This window comes from Harpegnathos saltator, unplaced genomic scaffold (assembly GCF_003227715.2).
Source record: "Harpegnathos saltator strain DR-91 unplaced genomic scaffold, Hsal_v8.6 scaffold237, whole genome shotgun sequence".
NCBI lineage: Eukaryota > Metazoa > Arthropoda > Insecta > Hymenoptera > Formicidae > Harpegnathos > Harpegnathos saltator.
Window position 1 is genome coordinate 624,985 of NW_020230025.1, and position 21,392 is coordinate 646,376.

Here is a 21,392-nt window from a genome sequence, read left to right on the forward strand (position 1 = left end):
GTCTCGGCGAACACCTTGGCGTCTCCCTCCAGCCGGGGACTGCATTTCGCTCGGACTTCTTTACACCGCGCCGATCCCCCCGCGCGATCGTCGACGCGTCGACGAAACATAAATCCCGCGCGCGAATGGCGCGAGCGCGAAATCGCGGCAGCCGGAAAAAGGATCCCTCGGCGGCGGACGCATCGAATTCGTATGATTTGCATGAAACCTCGCGGAAAAGAACGCTCACGCGACTCACGCTCCAACGAGGCGTTGTTGCCGGCTTGCGCAAGTTCGGTATCTCCTTATCTCCGAGTCTAAGATATCGTATGCATTAAATCGCAGTGCGATATCGCCGAATCGAACGGTGTCTCGCGTCGCAGACACCTCGCGCACTAGAAATGAGCGGAATCGGAATAACGATCTCTCGTCTTATTCCGATCGCTAATCTCGATAAATTACTCCCAGCTAAACGCGCGTATACAGAGGAGGGGGGGGAGGGAGAGAGAGAGAGAGAGAGAGAGAGAGATAGGAAGGACGCTGTCGCTCGTCTAACTGGTATCTCTCTGGCGAGAGCAACAACTCCCGAGTATCTCTATCAATCTATCGATCTCTCTCTCTCTCTCTCTCTCTCTCTCTCTCTCTCTCTCTCTCTCTCTCTCTCCCTCTCCCTCCCTCTCTCCAGAAAGAGCAAGAGCAAGATCGCGGATCAGAGCGATACTCCCGCCAACCCCGCTCGACCCTGGGCTCGACCGTTAGGTCGGAATCCGAATCGAGGATCAGGATCCTGCAGGCCACGGCAGCCGCGGCGAGCAGCACCGGGATCAATCCGGGACGCGCAACGGGAGCTCGCGGAGGAAGGAACGGGAGCATATCGAGAGATGCGGGCTTCGATAATCCTTCAGGGTAGGTCGGTACACATCGTGCTCGCCCGAGAGAGTCTTGCCTATCGAGGTGAGGCGCTCTCTCGACGGAGGAAGGAAAGGGGCATCCGCGCACACAACGCTTCTCTCTCTCTCTCTCTCTCTCTCTCTCTCTTTCTCCCTCACCCTCCACCACCTCTTTTTCTTCCTTCCTCCGTCGTCGTCCTCGTTCTCACTCCCGCTCTCGCTCTGCCGCGCGGCCGGCCGGCCGGCCGGTCGGTCGACCTACGTGGAGAGATGCTCAGGTGTAAAACCGTTGATTGCCACGGCGCGGTATTTTCTCTTTGCACGGCGATGGTAGCGGTGGGCGTGCCGGGCACGACCGAAGGGAGACGGCCAAGGCCTCCTCATCGCGCGCTACCGCGATTATGTTTATTATACTCGGCGAACACGCCGTGTGCGTACGTGCGCGTACTTACATACGTGCGTGTCTTCGTCTTCGCGAGAGCGCGCGCGCGAGGACTCGGCGTGAATGAGAGAGACTCGGTGGCTACCGTGAGGATGCGCCGTGCGCTCTCCTAGGCTCCTCGACTTTGTTTTAGAATCGAGCAAACACACAGGACGAACACACGACGATGTTGCCGCGCCGTTGCTGCTGCTGACCCGCCCGACTACACGAGGGATCTAAAGAAGGATAGAACGTGCGCGGGTTTCGACGATCGCTCGCGATCGCGGAGAATTAACTCTTCAGGTACTCTCGGGTGTGCGCGCGGAACGCGGACAGGCTCGCAGGAAAGAGCGAGAAAGACGCGCGGGAAAGCGCGCGTTGATTACGACGATAAGCCGATGATGATTGCCACTGGAGAATTCGCCATTTCAAGATCCAATTACGCGCGCGGTAATTAGAGAGACGCGCGCGAGCGCAACCGCGAATCCTCGTTGACCGAGTGTCAAAGTTCTATTTTACGAGAGAGAGAGAGAGAGAGAGAGAGAGAGAGAGAAGCAAGACCAAGTATCGAGTGTATGTCTGTCTGCTAGAAAATTATCAAAAGTATCTCGAGGGATACCACCGGTCTTGGATTTTCCTCGCGAGGGGGTAAGATTTGAAAGTGGAACGAGCTCGCTTACGACCCCCGGCCAATCGACAGTCGCAAGTCGCGAGGACGCTGCGAGGACGATCTCCCGGCCGGGGCCGGCCCGTCTCATCGGCAATCACGCTCGCTCACACGAGCGCGTACGCGCGCGTGTATGACGCTCGAGAGCGCGGAGGATGAGGCTGCGTTAGAATTCCATCGAGGTGGAGGAGCCTTGACATTTCGTGGCCTGGAATCGACCGGCATAATTGATCGGCCTCGGCGCGGCTCCCCATTCGACGAACGACCAACGATCGCGCTATTCCATTGCGTCTGCTACGGTTACGACGAGCTGCGCGTACGACCTCGTCGCGGCGATGGGACGCAGCCGCCGCCGCCGCCACGAGTTCGCCCCGCGAACTGCGTTTCGGTAGGGATGCCGATTTTAAATCGGCATCCCTACCGAGAGATCGATCAATCGGAACCTGGACGATCGATTTCACAAAGCGATACTCTGGAACTGAATCGATTCAAGGATCGATCTGCAAATTCTGAAAATCGCCAACACGATTTTTTTCACAGTTTCTACTAGTAATATAGTTTTTTCTTTTTTATTCTTTTTAGCTGTAATATTTGAGCTCACTTAATGGCTGCACGATGCACATTACACGTTTTGTTGCATCCTTTAGCTCCATGCCGATGTTCCATGGGCGAAAATTCTCAGCGGAACGGAACGCGCGAACCAATCACAGCCACTCCATATAATAATATATATATTGTATACATATGTATATGCATATAATAGTAAACGTGATTTCTTATTTAATAACGTTTAAAAGCCCTTGATTGGTGTTTAATCAATCACAACAAAAAGAGTACCATCCGTTTAATTTCTTTAATTCATATTAAACTTTATATGAATTACACGAGGTCTACTTTAGAGTGTAGAAATTTGACAGATAGTATGCTTCAATGAGTGATTCAGATTTACATGCATACCGATTCAAATTGATTTTCTGAAATCTGAAATCGATTCTTTACAAGCCGATTTTTTAAAGATCGATTTTTTTCTTCGTGATTCGAATCGATCTTTAGATCGATCTGTCTGAAAAAAAAAAATTGGCATCCCTAGGTTCCGGCCTTTCGCGGGACAAGAAAGAAGCGGGCCCGATTCAATCGGACCGCTGGGGGGCTTCGGACGGTCGTGCGAGTGATAGGACGTGCGCGACACTCGCGAAAATGGAAAAGGCGCCCGCCGACATTTTCTCGCGCAATGCGTTATTCGTGCTGCCGCTCGTGAAATTTGCGGCGGTACAAATTCTGTGGCGTTACGACAGCGATCCGGTCGGATCGCAATGTCGTTCGTCGGCCGTCGGCGGAAAATTCAACCGACGGTCTCAAACGGTGTCAAACAATCATCGGGTTTTCACGGAATCGGACTTGGACGGCGGCGCGAATTCGTATTCTCGGCGACGAGAAAGGTAGCCGCGCAATCTCCGCGCGAACTTGACGATACCTATTATTACAATGTACGCGAGTGCTCCTACAATACATTGCGAACTTCAACGGACACGGCAGCACGGCAAACACAAGACGCGAGCCTCGGGCCGGCAGATACGACAAACAAATGCCACGAGTGCTGCAATTTTCTGTCGTTAACGAGCCGGCGCGCGGCCTTAAAGCAGCGTGTGCGAACCGTGCAGGCGCACCAATAACGGTCGTTCGTGCGTACTAAAAATTTTATAGCGTCACGTTTATCGGCAAACAGAGAGAGAGAGAGAGAGAGAGAGAGAGAGAATGGCGTTGGCAAAACCTTGTTTAACAAAATGATGACTACAATTATTCTACTTTACATCCGGCCGTCGTAGCGCAAACACGATGCCCTCTCCTCCTCCTCCTCCTCCTCCTCCTCCTCCTCCTCCTCCTCCTCGCGAGGTATAAAGGCCCGTTGGCTCGCCCTTCCCCGCGATTCCCCGGGCAATTTACCAGAAGTAATCGTCGATCAGGAAGAGTTATAACTACCGGATTGTCAGCTACTCGCAAGCATTGGAAGCGCCTTTTTCAATCGCGCCGCCGGCTGGTGCGTTACAGGTAGTCAGCGCTTGCAGGGCCTAATTGCCCATCTGTCACACGCATACGTGTGCGTGCGTGCGAGCGCGCGTGTGCGCGAAGCCTGCTTCGAGGCGAGTTGAGCATCGAGGAAAATCTGCCATTTTTCGCGTATCCGGGCGTATTCGAGAGGTAGCTTATGATACATAAACGCGACGAGATATCGGGGGAGGGGGGGGGGGCGGCATAATTTAAAGCGGGACGGAACAGAAAATCCGTCGCGCCGCGCCGTGTAATCTCGCGAGTGAACAAACGCAGGTTGTTGCATGCACGCCGGCTCTTGCCCCCCTCCCCCTCCCCTCTCTCTCTCTCTCTCTCTCCATCTCTATCCAGCCATCTTTCCTGCTTTCTTACCAGTCACTAAAACTCATCCGCTACCCCCGTGCGCGGCGCCCAGGGTGCAACCATATAGGAAAAGTCGCCTGCGCGCGCTGCGGTTCGTGTCCCGGCTCGTTCAATTTACATAAACACGCACTCATTGATTGCCGGACCAGATTGTCCGGCGTTATTACTTCTACGACCGGTTAACTTCACCGCGGGACCGCGAATAATCGTTAAGCCCTAATCGCTTCGCTACGCACGTAGAGCTCTCTCGCTCAATCTCTCTCTCTCTCTCTCTCTCTCTCTCTCTCTCTCTCTCTCTCTCTCTCTCTCCCTCTTCCACCTTAGCTCCCCCTCCCTCTCACGCTGCTTCGCCGACCTCACCCTGCGATAGATACGCACGATACACACTCCGCCAGCGCCGAGAGAGTTAACTCCACTCGACCCCGCGAATAATCGCGCGAATCGACGGCCGATGATTTCAACTTCCGACATTCGCCGGACGACCGTTATTATATTACTTTGCCCTTGCGTCTACCGCGCTTATAATCTGCGGCTACCTGCTATCGCGACGCAAGTATCGGCGAGAGAAACGACCGATCGATGATGACACATCGAGCGAGCGAGCGAGCAAGCGCCGTCCTTATCTCGATATCGCGTGCGAGAAAGACGAATATACGTAGAATCTCAGACTCACCGAAATGACAAGGGTAAGGTCCGCCGCCGCCGTCGGGATAGCCGTTCCTCTGGGATCCTGAAACAGTAAAGAGAGATGTCAGATGAGCGTTTCTCGAGCGGCTCGAGTTCCCCTTCACCCTCCGACCCCGTGAGACACCTCATTTCTCCCATCTGCCGCGTACGCGAAGGACGACGAGCGGAAAGTGTATCGGCCGATCGATGGACGACGAATACCGCGCGCGCTCCGCGAGCGCTAGTCCGGAGCACCACCCACGAAGTGGCTACTTAGCGTGCACGGCCGGCCAGGAGGTACCTACCCATCTATCTGACAAGGTTAACTAATACAGCTTCCACCGATCGCGCGCGAGTTCTCTTGATTAGGAATACGCCGATAAATCAGAGAAAGGAGAGCGAGCGGGAGGACACGCAGAGACCGCTGCTGGAGAGATAATCATTGCGGAGGCTGTCGGCGGAGACAAAGAGGGAGGAGATAGGAGGGACGCGAGACACGGCAATTCCGTGTGATTATCCCGAGTTTACGAGGTTCCATCAAAAACTAACGAGAATTTTGAAATTGCGCGCGCTGTCTATTCAGTTGATTCTGCTTTTGTGCGCTGGTAGCACTACCAGTGCACGCACGTGTCAATTTTCGGGCAGCTGCGACGTGCTTGGTTTGTGACTTCAGTGTTGTTTCAGAAGTTGTGACTTCAGAAGTTGTGTGTACCTCAGTGTTCAGTTTGGCGATTTTCTCTGTGGCGGAATCAGTCGGATCAGAGAGCATACCGCTTTGCTCATCTAACAGAGTTCTTGGCGAAACGCAACACCGTTGTGGTGCCGCCGCAACCACCTTATTCTCCAGACATGGCCCCCGTGTGACTCTTTCCTATTTCCCAAACTCAAAAGGACACTCAAAGGACAACGTTTCTCAACAACAATAGATGAGATAAAGGCGATACCTAAAGGGGGACGTTCCCACCAGTGTTTCTCAACCTCGAAACCACGCTGGTATAAGTATATGGTATAACATCACAGGGGGACTACTTTGAAGGAGATAGGATAAACATTGAAGATTAAACAAATACCTTCCGAGAGAATTAAATATTCTCGTTACATTTTGACATCCGACATCCTCGTACATGCCTGAGGCAAGTAAACAAGCGGACGCGCCACGACGACAAACGCACGCGAGCGGCCGCGAGCGAGCCGCATCCTCCGCCGAGGACCGTCGAAGGACAAATTCGGGAGAAAGCAGCCGACGACGTTTAGCGGTCTCAAATCGCTGAATCAGTCCGCCACGATGGAGCGTGCGTTGGCGATTTCCGCACCGCCGCGTCGTTCGATCTCTCCGATTCCGCAGCTTGAGTCGGTTTACAACGTCGGCAGGCCAGCTGCTCGTCGCGCGCGGGGCTTTTCTCGCGAGACACCTCATCGTGCGAGCGTGAGGGGGGGGGGAGGGGGGAGACGATGAATTTTTCACGAGTACGAAACAACGCTGAAACTCTCGATCCGCCGCCGCCGGCGCGGCTCTCCTCTCGCGGCGACGACCGCACGCTTATGGTTATGTACCGTTGGTCCTGTTACGCGCACCCGCGCTTCGTGCAGCCGCAGCTTCGCGCGGCCGTAACGAGATAATTAAATGAATATAATCAGCGATAAATGCGCGCTGCCACCCGCCGCAGCTCGGCGCGGCGCGGCGCGGCGCGGCGCGGCGGTCCGAGTCGTCGTTTAATTGGACGTTACGCCTATCAAAGCGAGTCGCTTCCGCCGCGGCGGATGCTGCGCGCCGCTGCGTCGGATCCTTCGGGAACGAGGAAGTCTCGCAGCGGGACATCCGCCGCGGCTACCGGCCGGCCGGCCGGCCGGCTTCCTACAGTCGCGAGCACTTTTCTCGCTGCCGCGCACACGCGATAAAATGTCGGCAAACAGTCGCGGCATAACGCCGCGCGCTCACTCGCGCGATATGCCCCAACGGCTGGACCGTTGCGCGACTTTAAAAGCGCGCGTCGCGCAAGCCGGGGCCCACTAATGGGTTTCGGGAGGCGCCCCGAGGCGTCCGGCTCTTCCACTTGCGCGTGTTCTTCTCCTCTCGAGCGCGGGGAACAAGCGACCCCCGCGGAGGCGGCGGAGGCAGACGGTTGGGATCTTTTCATTCGAGAGCGAGTCGTTTCTCCCGGCGCGATCGCGGTAACCAAACCTCACCGTAACGCGAGTGATCCTCTCTCCCTTCCCCTCCTCCCCCTCCCCGATTACTCTTTTCGTTCACACGCTCGGTTGTCCTAAGGATGCGTCTGCTCGCTTTGAGCAAACTTCTCAAGTCGCCAGCGAATTCGCAGGGTAAAAATGTCTCCCAAACATTTTGTTCTTCGTCGCGCGGCAGCCTTCTGAATTGGAGACGCCAGCGAATAAAAATCGCGCGTCCGGAAGAAATTTCTATTAGCCGATTCGCTGGCCCAAACTGAGAAGCTTGCTCTCAAAGCGAATGAAAGCAGCAGCGTAAGCGTATATAAAGCACTCTTTATCGAGTCTCGTTCTCAATTAAACGTCACAGAGCTGGCGAGCTTTCTTCCTCAGCTGCGGGATCGCCTGGCGGAATATCGCGGCTCCACTCAAGGCCGAAGGCGTGTTGATGAAAGACGCGCTGTTTGTCGACAGCGCGATATCGATTTCCCGTTATTCCGCGCGGACGATAGCGACGGAAACGAGCCGGCGTGCTCGAGTCTCTCCAAGAGACGGGCACAGAAGATTTTTGCCGTCGCTCCCCGGTCGCTGGCAAAGTCGCCGGGCGGCGCGCGAGGAAAGTCAAGTTACGGCCGCGTAACCCGCGTGGTCGAAGAGAGAACGTTCGCGCGGTGAACGAACGGCAGCGCGCGATTTCACCGCTGGCGCGCGCGGCGTGGGTCATTTTCGCGCTTTTTCGCGCCGAGTCGCGCACTGCTCGTCGCCGACACGTGGTGCGCGGGACGGACGACGAGAGCGCATAATCGGCTGCGCGCGCGCGCGCGCGGCCTGGAAAGGCCGACGCCGCGAACTAGCGAGCTAACGTCAGCGGCCGCAGGATTCCGCTCGTTCTTACGCGGCGAGAGAGCATATACGCGAGAGGCCATAGATTACTGTTTTATGCCGCGATGAAACTATCTCTAGGCTAGGTGCGGCCTGGCACGTTCGCCTGCCTACCTGCCTGCCTGCCTGCCTGCCTGCCTGGCTAGCTGGCTGGCCGACGAAAAGGAAAAAGCCACCGCAGATTTCCCTCACGGCGGAACCGTTCGAGCAGCGCTTCGGGCAGTCCGCAGGTACCATTGGCGGCGCGGCGGTTTCACAGAGCGGCCTGCGTGCCTTTATCACGATGGTTTTGCCACTTCGCCGCTGGAAAGGAACGCGAGGCCTCTCGCGCGCGCGCGCACTTGCCCGCGGATCGTAAAACACGCCGTAACCGTAACAGCGCGCGACGCACCACCGCGCCAGTCCGCGTTCGCCGATGAAGGGGCCGGGGGGAAGGAGGCTGCGAAAACGCCGCGCGGCCGATCGCGGCGAAATTAGCTGTCCGCGGACGCAACTCGGCGGACAGGGCCGAGAGAGAGAGAGAGAGAGAGAGAGAGAGAGAGAGAGAGAGAGAGAGAGAGAGAGGGAGGGAGAGAGAGCGAGGGGGAGCCCTGATGGAGATATCACGCGTGAAGAAGCGCGAGAAGGAAGGAGGAATCGCAGCGCGAGCGTGATATCGAGCCGAGGCTCGCGCGGTGCGGCGAGATTAATCGCTCGACAAAGGAGAGACGACGGGGCGACTAATCAATCTCGTCACGTCCGGCCGAGCGGACCTGGCGTCTGCGATATTTCCCTGAGCGGCGGAGTAATTCACTCGGATGAGATAATCCGATTTCGCACAAGCTGCCCGGCCAGAGTTCGACGTATCTCGCTCGCTCAAAGCTGACCTCGGCCACTAGCCGAGCTTTCACCGACACCGCGGGTTATCGCGAGAGATGTGACGAAATGCAATGCCGCAACGTACTCCATAAAGAGCGAGGAGGGAGGGAGAGAGAGAGAGAGAGAGAGAGAGAGAGAGAGAGAGAGAGAGAGAGAGAGAGAGAGGATTCGGTTCGCGAAAGGAGCACAGTTAGACCGAATCGATCCCGCGAATTCCTGCGTGAAGGGAAACGTGTCGAGGGCACCGAGCGGGCAAACGAGCGAAGGAACGCGTTCGTCCCTCCCGCGCCTTCGTAGCGTAGCTTCGTACGACCGTGAAACAATCGCGGGAACGATCACTCGCCGCCCGCCGGCTCGTTCCCTCGCGATAATGGATTTTCCTTCGCGGCGTGACTCACATATACGCGCGCAATCGGCGATCGAGAACGAAAGGAATTGGAACGAGCGCTGCTGAGCGATCGAAAGTCGCCCCCTCCTCCCCCCCCCCGCCGCCCCGTTCGCATGTTTCCGTTAATGGGGGCTTTCTCTCGGGTGAGGGGGAGGGGAAGGGGTCGGAGGGCGCGTGTCGCGCATGAGACTGTGACACACCTCCTCGGGCCGATTTCTCGACAACTCGACTGGAAGAGCCGAAAGAACAGCGGCTCGGTCCGTCATCGCTCTCGGCATCGCCGGCATTTGCCCGGTATTAAGCCCGGACGCTCGTAAAGCCCGAGTATTCTCGCGTTCTCGCGCAAGACCTCCCGGTAATTTCCCGCGCGTTAACCGGAACGCGTTTACGTCTTGGTAATCACGCACGGGGGGGGAGAGGTGCCTGGCCTGGCTGATTTTTGCCGCGACCGCAGCGTGTGTCGCGGATCGCCGGCGAACGGTGGCCGTCGATAGTTGGGGAGAGAAGTGGCTAATTAGTTTTTGCGGCAACGCCGCCACCGAGACGCGCCCCGCTTACCGAAGGGGAGAGACTCCTCGGAGGACTCGTTTTCGGACGCGAGAATCATTTTCCGAGGAAAACGATCTCGTTTGAGTGAGAGAGACCTTCATCGTTGGCGTTTCTCCGTCCATCTCGCGACGACATTTTTTCCTCTTAGATAGCGTTATTATTATGAAGAAAAGAAGAAAAATACTCGAATAAAGTTTCGACAATGGGTGCCTCGAGCGCACCTCGTTGGTCTCGCGAGTGTTATTACAAGTTTCCAAGGCCTCTCGGCCGACAGGCGGCCGGATAATTGAAATTTATGCCCATTTCCATCGAGACCAATCCCCGGTAATGCACGCGAGGTCAGCGGGAGACGGATCGAGGACTGAGAGGTCCCGTCGCGAGAGGAAACGTCGCCGTATCGTAACGGATGAAAGGCCAAAGACGAGAGAGAAACAAGCACGTGGCGTGGGAGTTCACGGGGATGGAGCGAAGGGAATGAACGAGCACGCGTTGTGGGCGGACCTCGAGGAGGTGGTGGAGGTTAAAGAGGCGGTGTTGGTAGGAGCTACCTCGATAAAACCAGAACTACGAAGGCATACCGATTCGCGTTTCTCCTCTCTCTCTCTCTCTCTCTCTCTCTCTCTCTCTCTCTCTCTCTTGAGCGCGCGCTCGCGAACCCGCACACTTTCGTGCACACGTCGTGGTGCGCGAACGCATTCAATTCGACCGAATAATCGAAGACGATGACAAACGGCCTTGAACGCGGCTTCAACTTCCGCGAGGCTCCGACCGTCTCGAGACGCCTCCACGAGGCGACGTTGGATATTCGTCTTGAATTTTGTAGAGTTACGCAACGCGGCGAAAGGTGACTTTCCCTCCGACAGCCCGGCGGATACTCGCGATCGCCAGTCCCAAAAGAGTCGCGTTTATCTGTTCCTAATCACGGGTTATCGCGCGCGCGCGCGCGCGAGAGAGAGAGAGAGAGAAAGAGAGAGAGAGAGAGACATTCTTTTGCCTCTCGACATTTTCACGACGAGCCGGCGCGGCGGAGCATCCTAGAATTAATGAAATTACAGCCGACGCGCGATAATCCAGGCGAGGTGATGGAGTCGCACATTGAAACCTAATTTACATTTTCCTACGTATTGAGAGATTGAGGAGGACTGTAATTGGTGCGAGGGTAACGTGTAATTTCTACGCGAGTTTCACCTAACGAGACCTTTCAGCCGCCGCGGGGATAAACGCAGGGTTAAGAAACGCGTTCCGCGTAGCAGGAAATGAAGTACACTCGGACTCGGAGGGGCCCTCCGTGCACCTGCACGGATAATGACGTGTCGCGACGATTTTCCAGTTATTATGTCCGCCACGACGAGTTTCCGGCGAGATCAACGGCAAAAACTAACGAGACGAGCCATAAATCATCCCGGCGATCCGCCGCATCTAGCGGAATCAAATGGTCGGGTTTATTAAGTTAACTTACTTTGCGACGCGACGCGACGCGACGCGACGCGACGGCCAAGTGTCGCGCGCGTCCACCGTTTCCTCGAGAAAGCCCCGATTTCTGCAGTTGCGTTAATTCTTTACCGAGAAAGGAAACGATCAGGCGATCTTGACTTGATTTCGAGCGCTGCACTGTATCGCTCGAAGGTATCTTTCAGGCTTTATTACGACGATGAAAGGAAAGACGAACGGGAGCGGAAAAAATCCGGAGACGATATCTTCGCTCCACGTGTCTGTCTCTCATCGGCTCGATTGTCAGCCGCGGCTGCCCTTTCGAGGTCAGATTTGCATAAAACTGGCACCGGCCGCGTCTGATTGCTCGTAATTAGCGACGCGTGGCCCCGCACCCACGTCAGGTCAGCGAGGTACGCGAGGTGGACGTAGAAGGAGACGACGATCCCCGTTAACGAACCGTGGTGTAAGGTCATACGTAGCGGCGGCGCGTAACCCACGATACCTACGCACGTACGCACCCACGCGCGAATGAGACGTATACGCGACCTATCTCACCGCGTAATCAAGGGAACGATTCACTCGGTGATTGTAATGCAAACCGAGGAGCCGCTACCGGCGCGATAGCGATCCTCTTCATTAACGCTGGTATTTGCAAATCCCGCCGGACAGTGCGGGAGAGCGGGGGAGGACGAGACAGAGAGACAGAGAGAGAGACAGAGAGAGAGAGAGAGAGAGAGAGAGAGAAAAGTTATCTTTGTAAGTATCATTTTGTCCGTCGCACATCTATATTTGTAAATTCATTGTCGCGTGATAAAAGAAAGATTGATTAAATAAAAAGAATCAAAATAAGAATAAGAAAAATCGCAGCCGAGAGCTCTCGATATAATTAAATAAAAAGTCGCTCGTGCTCGCGCGAGAGAGCGTGCGAGATTATGTCTTTACGAGTCAATTTTTGCCGGTCACTTAAGATTCGTTAATGGGACCATTAAGCGACGCGCGGGACGCTCGCGATTCCCCGGAAAGGCGCTCTTGATTGCGCTCGTCATTCTCGCTTTATTTACGATTATTCAGCGGCGTCGCCCGCCGCACGGGGTAATCAAAGCCGCGCACATCCCCCGAGAGACGCGCGGCAGTCTACGTCGATGACGAGACGAGAAACGTCGCGTTTACAACCGCGAATGGGATCGCGCGCGTCCATTAAAGGCGACTCACGCGGGAGAGTAACTAATCACGCGACCACGCGAATCGATACTAAACGCGTGACACTGACCCTGACGCGGCACACACACACGCAGAGACAGAGAAAAAGAGAGAGAGAGAGAGAGAGAGAGAGAGAGAGAGGGGGAGAGAGGGAGATACGATAACGAGCGCGACCGGCGTTTATAATCGGGCGAGCGCGATACGTTTCGTTGGCGCGAAAGGTCGAGTGAAAGCTTTGACCTGGCGCCTTTAATGCGCCGTCTCGATTTGTGCCGAAAAGGTTGACGGACCAAAGAGTGCACGGCACTCGCACGGACTCGCGGGTCGCGTTTTGCATAGAATAAAAGAGTGCGCACGTAAGCGTAAGCGCGATACAAATCGATCGGACGTCTTCATTCGGCCGGCGCATTCCGCCGACTTCGTCGTGCGGCCGCACGTTGATTTAATTCCCAAGTCGATTACGCTCGCTCGTTCGTTCGCTCGTTCGCTCGTTCGCTCGCTCACGCGATAAAACGAGTTTATTGCTAGCACTCCGAATAATTTATCGTCATTGTCTCCGTCGGCCTACGGCCGTAATGTGCAATAATGATTTCCGAAGGAGATGTGGGGGAGGAGGGAGGGAGGGAGGGAGGGGGGGGGTAGAGAATATTACGCGCGGCGCGCCGTTATTGTGTAGTAATGACGATTTACGGGCGATTGCCGAGGCGTCAAAAGGAGCGTATTCTCGTTAATAGCGCGAAAGGATAAGCCGCCGCGGCGAGGCGCGCGCGCGACGTTATCGTCGCGACGACCCGTGACATTTAATTGTCACCCGTATCGCGGACGACAATTAAACATTTCAGATAGTACCGCGCTTGAACGACGCGCCAGGAGTGACGTTTACGCGAGGAGCACAAGTGCTCGCGACACGCTGGAGACCTCCGTCACCGAGTCGTTTCAACAGACGGCGATTACGTCCTCCCCCGCCTGACGCTTCGGCGCCTGCGAACGAGAGATTCGGCCGCGGAGATGACGGAAGTGGAGATTGCGAAAATCTCGCAGAAAATCTCTTGTCATTTACCCGGCACCTTCCCCGGCGCATCGGCCGTCCCATTGAAAACGTCGCTCACAGCACCGCTCGTCCCGTCATCGTCCGCGACGTCGCGCTCCGCTCGACGCACCGCGCACCCACGCATTCGCACGCACCAGATGCACTCGCGAGATCGCACGCACGCACGGCGAACGGACAGGCAGAGACAAACAGACCGATCTTTGCACAAACGACGACGACGACGACAGACACACGAGCAGCGCAATCCGGGCGAGCGCGCTGCCGCGGCCGGACGAACGCGCGGAACGTGCGGAAATTTTCGCGAAGAGCGCGATAACGGCCTCGCGCGTTTCGTTCGCGGGCTCTTCCTCCTTCGGACTTTTCCAGGCCGGCGCGACGGCTCTCTCTCTCTCTCTCTCTCTCTCTCTCTCTCTCTCTCTCTCGCTTTCGCGTCCGTCGCAAGAGTCTCGCGCAGTCGAGTCGACCGCGGAGTAGAATCGTCGAGGCTCTAGGTACGCTTGGTAGGGGTCTGCACGGGGTATCGAGGCGGTCTGGAAGGGGGATAAGGTCGAAGGTCAGGGCTATGCCGTACGACCCGTGACCTCTGACCCTCTCGATCCCTCGACCCGGTCGACCCGCTCTCTCCCTCCTCGCGTCGCTCCTCCCGTATCCTACTACTACTACTACTACGAGGCCGCTTCCTCCTCTTCGTAGCCCCAGCCCCGTTTCTCTCTCTTTCTCCCTCCCCCCTCTCATTCTCTCTCTCTCTCTCTTTCACTCTCTTCTTCTCTTTCTTTCGCCTTCTTTCCTTTCTTTTTCCTCTCTCAAATGTCAGCCGGCGCGGCAGCCGCACAATGCGAATTATACACGTGTGCGCGGCATATGTATGAGCGGCGTAAAAGCCGACGCACACGAGGAGTGGGGCGATCGCGAACAGAAATACAGAGACGCGTCCGCCGCCGCATCTCTCTCTCTCTCTCTCTCTCTCTCTCTCTCTCTCTCTCTCTCTCTCCCCCCTCCCTCCCTCTCTCTCTCTCTTTCTCTCCGTCTCTCATCTTCTCTCGCTTCTCGCCGCTCCGTCGCGCGCCGCCTGCTCTCTCTCTCTCTCTCTCTCTCTCTCTCTCTCTCTCTCTGTACGACGCTCATAGACTGCGCGCTCGTTCTCGCGTGGTGACCGTATCACGTCACGACGACGTTCTCGATTTCTGGAAGAAACCCGAGATACTGCCGCGCCCCCACCCCCGCGGTCGATAGAGGAGTCATTGTTGGCGTACGGCGCGCGTGTGCGCTCCTCCGTGGTTTCCTTTATGTGTGACGAACAAAACAGAAACTTGTTCAAGGCGGTATCTGATTAACTACGACAATTCGCCGACAGAAAGAGACGCGAGAATGGAGGAGCCCGGGGGAAATTATACGCGCCTCGCGATCAAAGGTGAAAAATAATCGCGCGAGAAAGCGGCGCGTGTGTCTTGAGCAAAAAAAAAAGAAAGGACAAGGAAAGAAAAAGAAAACTGCACACAACGGGAAACGGTGAGGAATTTTACAGAATAACATCGTCGTCGGGCCGTATCCGTATCAAGCGGCGATGATGGTCACCGGACAACAGTACTTGCTACGATCAACGACGATCAATCGCGGTTCTACTGCTGCGCGCACGTATGCGCAAAATGCGCAACTGCGCAGCGTAACCGCAGCGGTGCCGAGTGATCCTTCGCGTCGCGACCTTCGACCCTCTCGCCCGCGAGCCACAGATTTTCCCCTCTCTTTTGTTTTTTTCCTCACAGCAGCGGCGGTGACTGCGTTTATTTGCGCCCGCGAGCGTGGCCGAGTGCGTGAAAGTGAGCCGCTTAATATGGATGCGCGCGGAAGACCCGCTTTGGACCTCTGAACTATGACCCTCCCCCGACGTCGAGACCACATCAGCCAGCCAGCCAGCCGAGCAAAGCGAGCCGGTCGGTCGGTCGACCGACCGGCCGGCTTTCGTGCAGGCTGAAAAATTTCATGCTACGCGCGTGAATGTGGCCAATTACAATCGAAGTGGCCATTATCTCATCAAGACTGTTTCGGCTTCGCTTCGCCGGCGCGCGCGATGCGCGCCGTTACAAGCGTTAAGATTGATTCATTATGCCCTCCGCTTCGGCCCGCTGCGCGAGAGAGAGAGAGAGAGAGAGAGAGAGAGAGAGAGAAAGAGAGATGCACTCGTTAAGACACATCCCTTCCTCTCCCGCGGCTTTTCCTTACCGACGCGTCATGGGCGCCGCGCGACTCGCGGAATGCGGCGTCGGAGCGCGTAATTAGGGTGTGCAGACGCTTGCGTCTTGTGGAAGTGGCGCGACCTGCTACTTCGTAAAAAGGGCGAAATAGGAGAGATGTTGAGCAGCAACGCGCGCCTTTACCGAATTAACTCGAAATTAACTGGTATCGCCGCACGATGCGATGCGATGCGATGCGATGCGATGCGATGCGCTGCGATCGGCATTTTTCTAATGGCCCGAAATAATTAATAAAAAAGTCCAATCGCCGCGCATTGGCCGTTGACCCGCGCGACCCCGCATCCCCAAAGCAATAGAGAGCCGCGGCTACTTTGATCGGGAGGAAACTTTCGCGCTCTACGCGCGTAATCGTGGCCAATTACCGTGGAACTGCCCATTACATCATCGTGATTTTTCCCGGCTGCCCCTCCGCACCCGCCCTCTCTCCGCCCGCTCTCGATCGCGAAGGGCACGGAGGGCTTTCATCGTTTTACAGCGAGTAACGCACGCGTTATTATTCCCCGGACTCCTCGTGTTGCGCCTTGCCGGACAATTAACTTCTTCGGAAATGGAAACTCCCCCCTCCTCTCCGCATCTCTCGACCGGCCGAATGCAGAATATAATAAGCCGAGTGGGAAATTTGCCGCGTTATCCGCGCGAATCATCACGTCGAGGTGAGCCGCTCCGCGAGAGTAGAACCCGATGGAGGGAATTTCGCTCTTTCAATTTCACTTGCGTTGCTAAGGAACGTCGAGAGAGAGAGAGAGAGAGAGAGAGAGAAACAAAACTGTGCTCATTTCCCCAAATAAGCACACACAGATGAGAAAGTAGCGCGAGTCAGTCTGCAGCCAGACGCGTCGCTGATGAAGACGCTCCTCGTTTCTGCCTCCCCCCCCTCCACACCGCCCGTCGGCTGGAGTTCTCCTTTTGCACGATCTTTCCGCTTTCTCACGAAACACTGATTTATGCTATTTATTAATATTATTTCATCTCCCCGCCGTTTTCAATATTCCGTGCCGGGTCTCGCGCAGCGCGCGGCTCCGCGCGTAGCGGCGCGCTGAGGCCCCGAACGAGCGCGTCGTAAGTTTATTAAACAGGCGATAGCGATTAATACGCCCCTATAAATACCGGTCGGCCGATATAAATCGTGGAGAAAAGGAAAAAGACGCGGAGGGCTCCTCCTCGGGAGGAATCACACGCACGGACTCACGCGGTGCGCGCGTTCGGCCGCGATCCCGCCGGATCTCCGTCATGAAAGCCAGAGGACGGATAAACCCGATGGATGATGCGATGAGAGGGGGGGGGAGTGGGGAGAGCCTGCTCGATCGAGCCGCTCGCCGGACGCACAGTGAAATATTTGTACGAAAAGATTGGCCGAAATTATCTTCTGACGAATTTCTATTTAAAACTACTGCTACTAATTGCATATATGATCATTATAAAGACTTCGTACAAGTTTTTCATGAAACAAAGTGCGAATATATATGTAAAGGTATTTTAATAATTGAGAGAGCATAATACTGCACATCAATAAGTGTTCAACCAGACAAACTCCAAATTTCCGCATCTAACGAATGTATTCCCGTCCTCAGAATCAACATCATTGTCATCTGTTGAAATGTCTCCTCTTCTTGGTGTGGGGTCAGTGAGCAAGAAGCATATATAATGTTTCCTTAAAAAATGGTTTAGATTTCTTTCTTGGTACGGGTCTCATATTTGTTGGTAACGGGGGTCGCAACTTAGTAGAAGTGGTCTGTTGATCAAGTCGAGATATTACAAGGAAACCAAAAGGAACAAGGGGAAACCTTTCATGTCGAAATAACCTTTGGACAAAATCTAATTTACGTTTGGGGGGAATCCACAAAAGTAATCACAGATATCACAGTGGGACGCGGCCTGATTACCCGCAGCGAGACGTGGTCGTTTCTACTTCTGCGATTAATCATACCTGGCCGGCGTGAGAGTGAAAATTCCTCCTGCTTTCGCCGCAGGTGACAACGACAAAGTTTCTCGCGAGTGAGACCGAAAGAGGTCTCCGACAAAGTCCGCAGTGTCAATCCTCACGAAACACGATCGACACGACGGACCTCGATAGCGCGCGCCTGCGAGTTTCGAGCAGATTCTCCGATGGCAATAACGTTTCTCGATCGAGAGCCCTTTTTCGGGGGCGGAGCTGCATTTTCGGAGGACCTCTAAAGCTCCCTTTGGCAGGTGCTGCGTGTGCGCGTCCGCTTTGACTAAATTCTCCGCAGCCCCGCATTACGTTGAAAAAGGGTGACGCTGAGCCCAGAGAGGCATCCGGCGTTAATCATACACGGCTACCATGTGAAAGCGGCGAACCCCGCGAATTGATGATTCCTAATTAAGGTCCGGCGGCACAATTAATGAGACGCGCTCCGTTAATTGCCGCGATCAATAAAGAGGGGGGGCTCCCGGCGGCCAGGCGGGCGCGAGGAGGGACGGGAAGGGCGGTGTCGCTCGATAAATGTTTTCGTGCTACCGTACGTATGTTGCGTTCCCCGCGGACGGGCTCCCCCGCTCGTCGGGACCCGCCGTCGCGTCCCCTCTCTCTCTCTCTCTCTCTCTCTCTCTCGGCCTCTCCCCTCGCCATGCGCCGCGCCGAAAGGGGTCCGCGGCGCGGCGGCGCGCCACCGGAATTTCTCAATTCGATTTCCGTCCGGAGCGCTCATTAATTGCGACCAGCTCCTTAAGAGGCGAAACGAAGGCACCGCCGCGCGCGCGCACTCGAGTCGCGCTTTCTTAATTGGATCGCGAGCGCGATGCATATTCGTGCATCGACGGCGCTCGCGGCTTTTTTGCTTCTATTCCGCAGGACGGCCCGGAGAGAGAGAGAGAGAGAGAGAGAGAGAGAGCGTGTTTCGCGAGCCAGCGCGCGCAGAACTCCGGCGATCTAACGTGGCGGATCTCGAGGCCCGCGGAATCGCACCAAGAGGTTATTATCATCTCGGCCGCGGACCTCGGCGAACTCGAGGCGACGAGAGGTTTACGCGACGACGAGAATTCGAGAGCTCAGCGGAAGCTCAGCGCGGGCAGGAAGATCCCTTCATTTTTATCTATTCAACCCCGAGCTGATCTAACCCCGAGCGAAACACATCTCGACGTACCACTCGACGGCAGTGATGCGCGTCCTTCGGAGACGGCGGGGTGATGTTGAGTGTGCAGAAGTCAATTCACGAGGCGGACGCATCGGGAATTCGAGATCGTCGTCGTCGTCGTCGTCGTCGTCGTCGTCGTCGTCGGCGGCGACGGCGACGGCGGCGGCTGCGCCGCGGCCGTCTGGGACCGCGCGCGACAGGTCGGCTTCTTTTTTGACGAGGACCAGAGAGATTCCGGCGAATCGAAACGAATAAATTCCGACCGTGACAAAAGGAGGACGCTCTTATGCGAGCCTAATAGCCTCGCTGGGCTACCGCGACGACAACACACGAGACAACGGATCCACGTTATATTCCTTGCTCCTGGAAGAGAGAGCCCCGCCGAAATAACGACCGATCGGCAGGATGCGTCGTTTGTCAGTATCCACGCTCTATCGCGACCGGTGTCCCTCTCCCTCTCCCTCTCGTCTCGCCAGAGGCAGAAAGCAGAGCGGCACACGATCTTGTCTCTCGCAGGACGCTCGCGGTACCCGGGCATGTAAATGAAAAAATGTAAATTGGCCCAATTGCCGTTATGGATCGCGTGGCCCTGCGAGGGCCCCGCAGCTATGGCCGCCGCAAAAGGACAGCCGAGAGAGCCCACGAGCAGCGCACCTGCATAGCACGGATGCACCCTGGAATTCGGTAGTTAATGACGCTTACGCTCGTCGCGACTGCCGAAACACGAAGAAGCGCGCCGTGACGTCTCGAGAGCAAAGTGTGCGTTACACACGATTTTTCCCTTTCGTGACGGCATTTTTTATTACACCTGCGATACGCGACGTCGACCTGGTGCGACGACGCCTATCGCGTGCGACGACGAGAAGCGAAGAATTCTACTCTCACCAAACCATTTGCACGCTCCGCGAGGAGACACTCGCGCGAGAGCGGATAACGCGGATAACTCGCGTGGGTTGAGAAAATCCGGCCGGAGATGTAAATGAAAAATAGAAATTGCCTCGACACTGCCCTTACCGATCGCGCGGCCGCCTCTCTCTCTCTCTCTCTCTCTCTCTCTCTCTCTCTCTCTCTCTCTCTCTCTCTCTCTGGGGCCTCTCAGGAGAGGCGAGCGGAAGAGAAGGATCTAAAAAGCAAGGCCGACCGCGAGGAGACGGCGGGGAGAGGACGGGAAAAAGAGGGAGAGACGCGGCCTTTCTCTAGACTGAAGAGACAATGCCATTGTTTTTAGACTTCAAAGGGATCTGGCCGCTCGCGAACTGGGCCTTTGCTCTCGCCGTCGCCCCTAAATTCTTCTACGTCAAGCCGCAGTCCCCGTAAACCGCGAGTTCTCTCCCTCTTCCCTCCCGCCGTCGCCGTCGCCGTCGCCGTCGCCGTCGCTCGCTCCGGCGGCTCCGCAGCACACGCTTCCCCCCCTTTCCACCGTCTGCATTATGTACGAACGCGAGTCGAGGGTACGTTCGTTAACCCTCTCGGGGGCCGGGAGGGACACGAGTTCCGCCCGGTACCTTCTTGCAATTCCTCCTTTCCGCGGTTCCGTGTCCTTCGGAGGACGGGATGTTAATCGGGTCCGCGCGCTTAATTGATCGTCCGCGGAGGGAATGCCGACGGTCGTCGAGCGGCGACGAGCTGGGGGAGCGGAACACGTCGTACGTTACCGAGCGACTACCGAGAGCTGTCCGGAGGGAGCAACCAAAGTTCAATAAAAAGATGATGCATTAAAGCGCGTTTGTTGCTGCGCTGTGCGAGCGGAGCGACAAAAGGACCACTCTCTCGCGACGTCTTCATATCCGATATCGCGTCCCTCTCTCCACGTGGCATACTTTCGCGCGCGCAAAGCAGAGCGCGACGCGTCCGAGGAGAGTCGCGTTCGCAAGGGAGAAAAGGGACTACGCGGCGAAGAGGCGGCCCTCTCCTCCGTGCGGTGTGCGACCGCAGGAGCCGGCGGGCAAAAGCGCGGTAATTGCTGCACCGGCCTGCACGCGGCCTTCGCTCCGATATAAGCCATACCATATGCTCTCCTTCGAGCTCCTCTATGGACGTTGCAGCGCGGCGGGCGTGGAGAAGAGCGGAGAGGATCGGCAAAGCAGCGGCAACGACGGCGGCGGCGGCGGAAGAAGCGAGTCTCGAGCGAGAGAAAAGGAGATTCTCTCGCTCCTCTCTCGCACGGACCGCCGCTGCTAACGCGAGAGCGGCGGCGCATACGCTCGCTCGCGCGCGTATGTAAATGCGTATTGTCTTACGTCGCCGATAAAAAGACCTCCGCCGCGCCGGCTGCATTACCGGGGCCCCGCAGTATATTAGCCCTTTGATTTATGCCGGATCGCCATATAAGCCCTACAATGTCTCTCGGCGAGGCGGGGCGAGGTCGGGGATACGCGCGGTGTCCTCTCTCTCTCTCTCTCTCTCTCTCTCTCTCTCTCTCTCTCTCTCTCTCTCTCTCGATAGCCGCGAGAAGCGAAGACGAGTACTTCCCCGCCCGACG

At 56.2% G+C, this 21,392-nt stretch overlaps 1 protein-coding gene across 2 annotated transcripts in view; it reads right to left on the bottom strand.

The window, feature by feature from the left end:
- Window positions 1-14,149, bottom strand: part of LOC105184726 (rho GTPase-activating protein 17) — a 141,462-nt gene extending 127,313 nt beyond the window's left edge. Inside the window, exons 1-2 of one of the 2 annotated variants that reach the window (XM_025298760.1) lie at window positions 13,573-14,149; window positions 5,043-5,099 (exon numbers count right to left, since the gene is read on the bottom strand). In XM_025298760.1, coding sequence (XP_025154545.1) covers window positions 5,043-5,099; window positions 13,573-13,687 — 172 coding nt within the window. In that variant the 5' untranslated portion in view covers window positions 13,688-14,149. The remainder of the gene's footprint in view (window positions 1-5,042; window positions 5,100-13,572) is intronic. The other variant, XM_019842133.2, reaches the window with a different exon arrangement.
- Window positions 14,150-21,392: the final 7,243 nt, after the last annotated feature.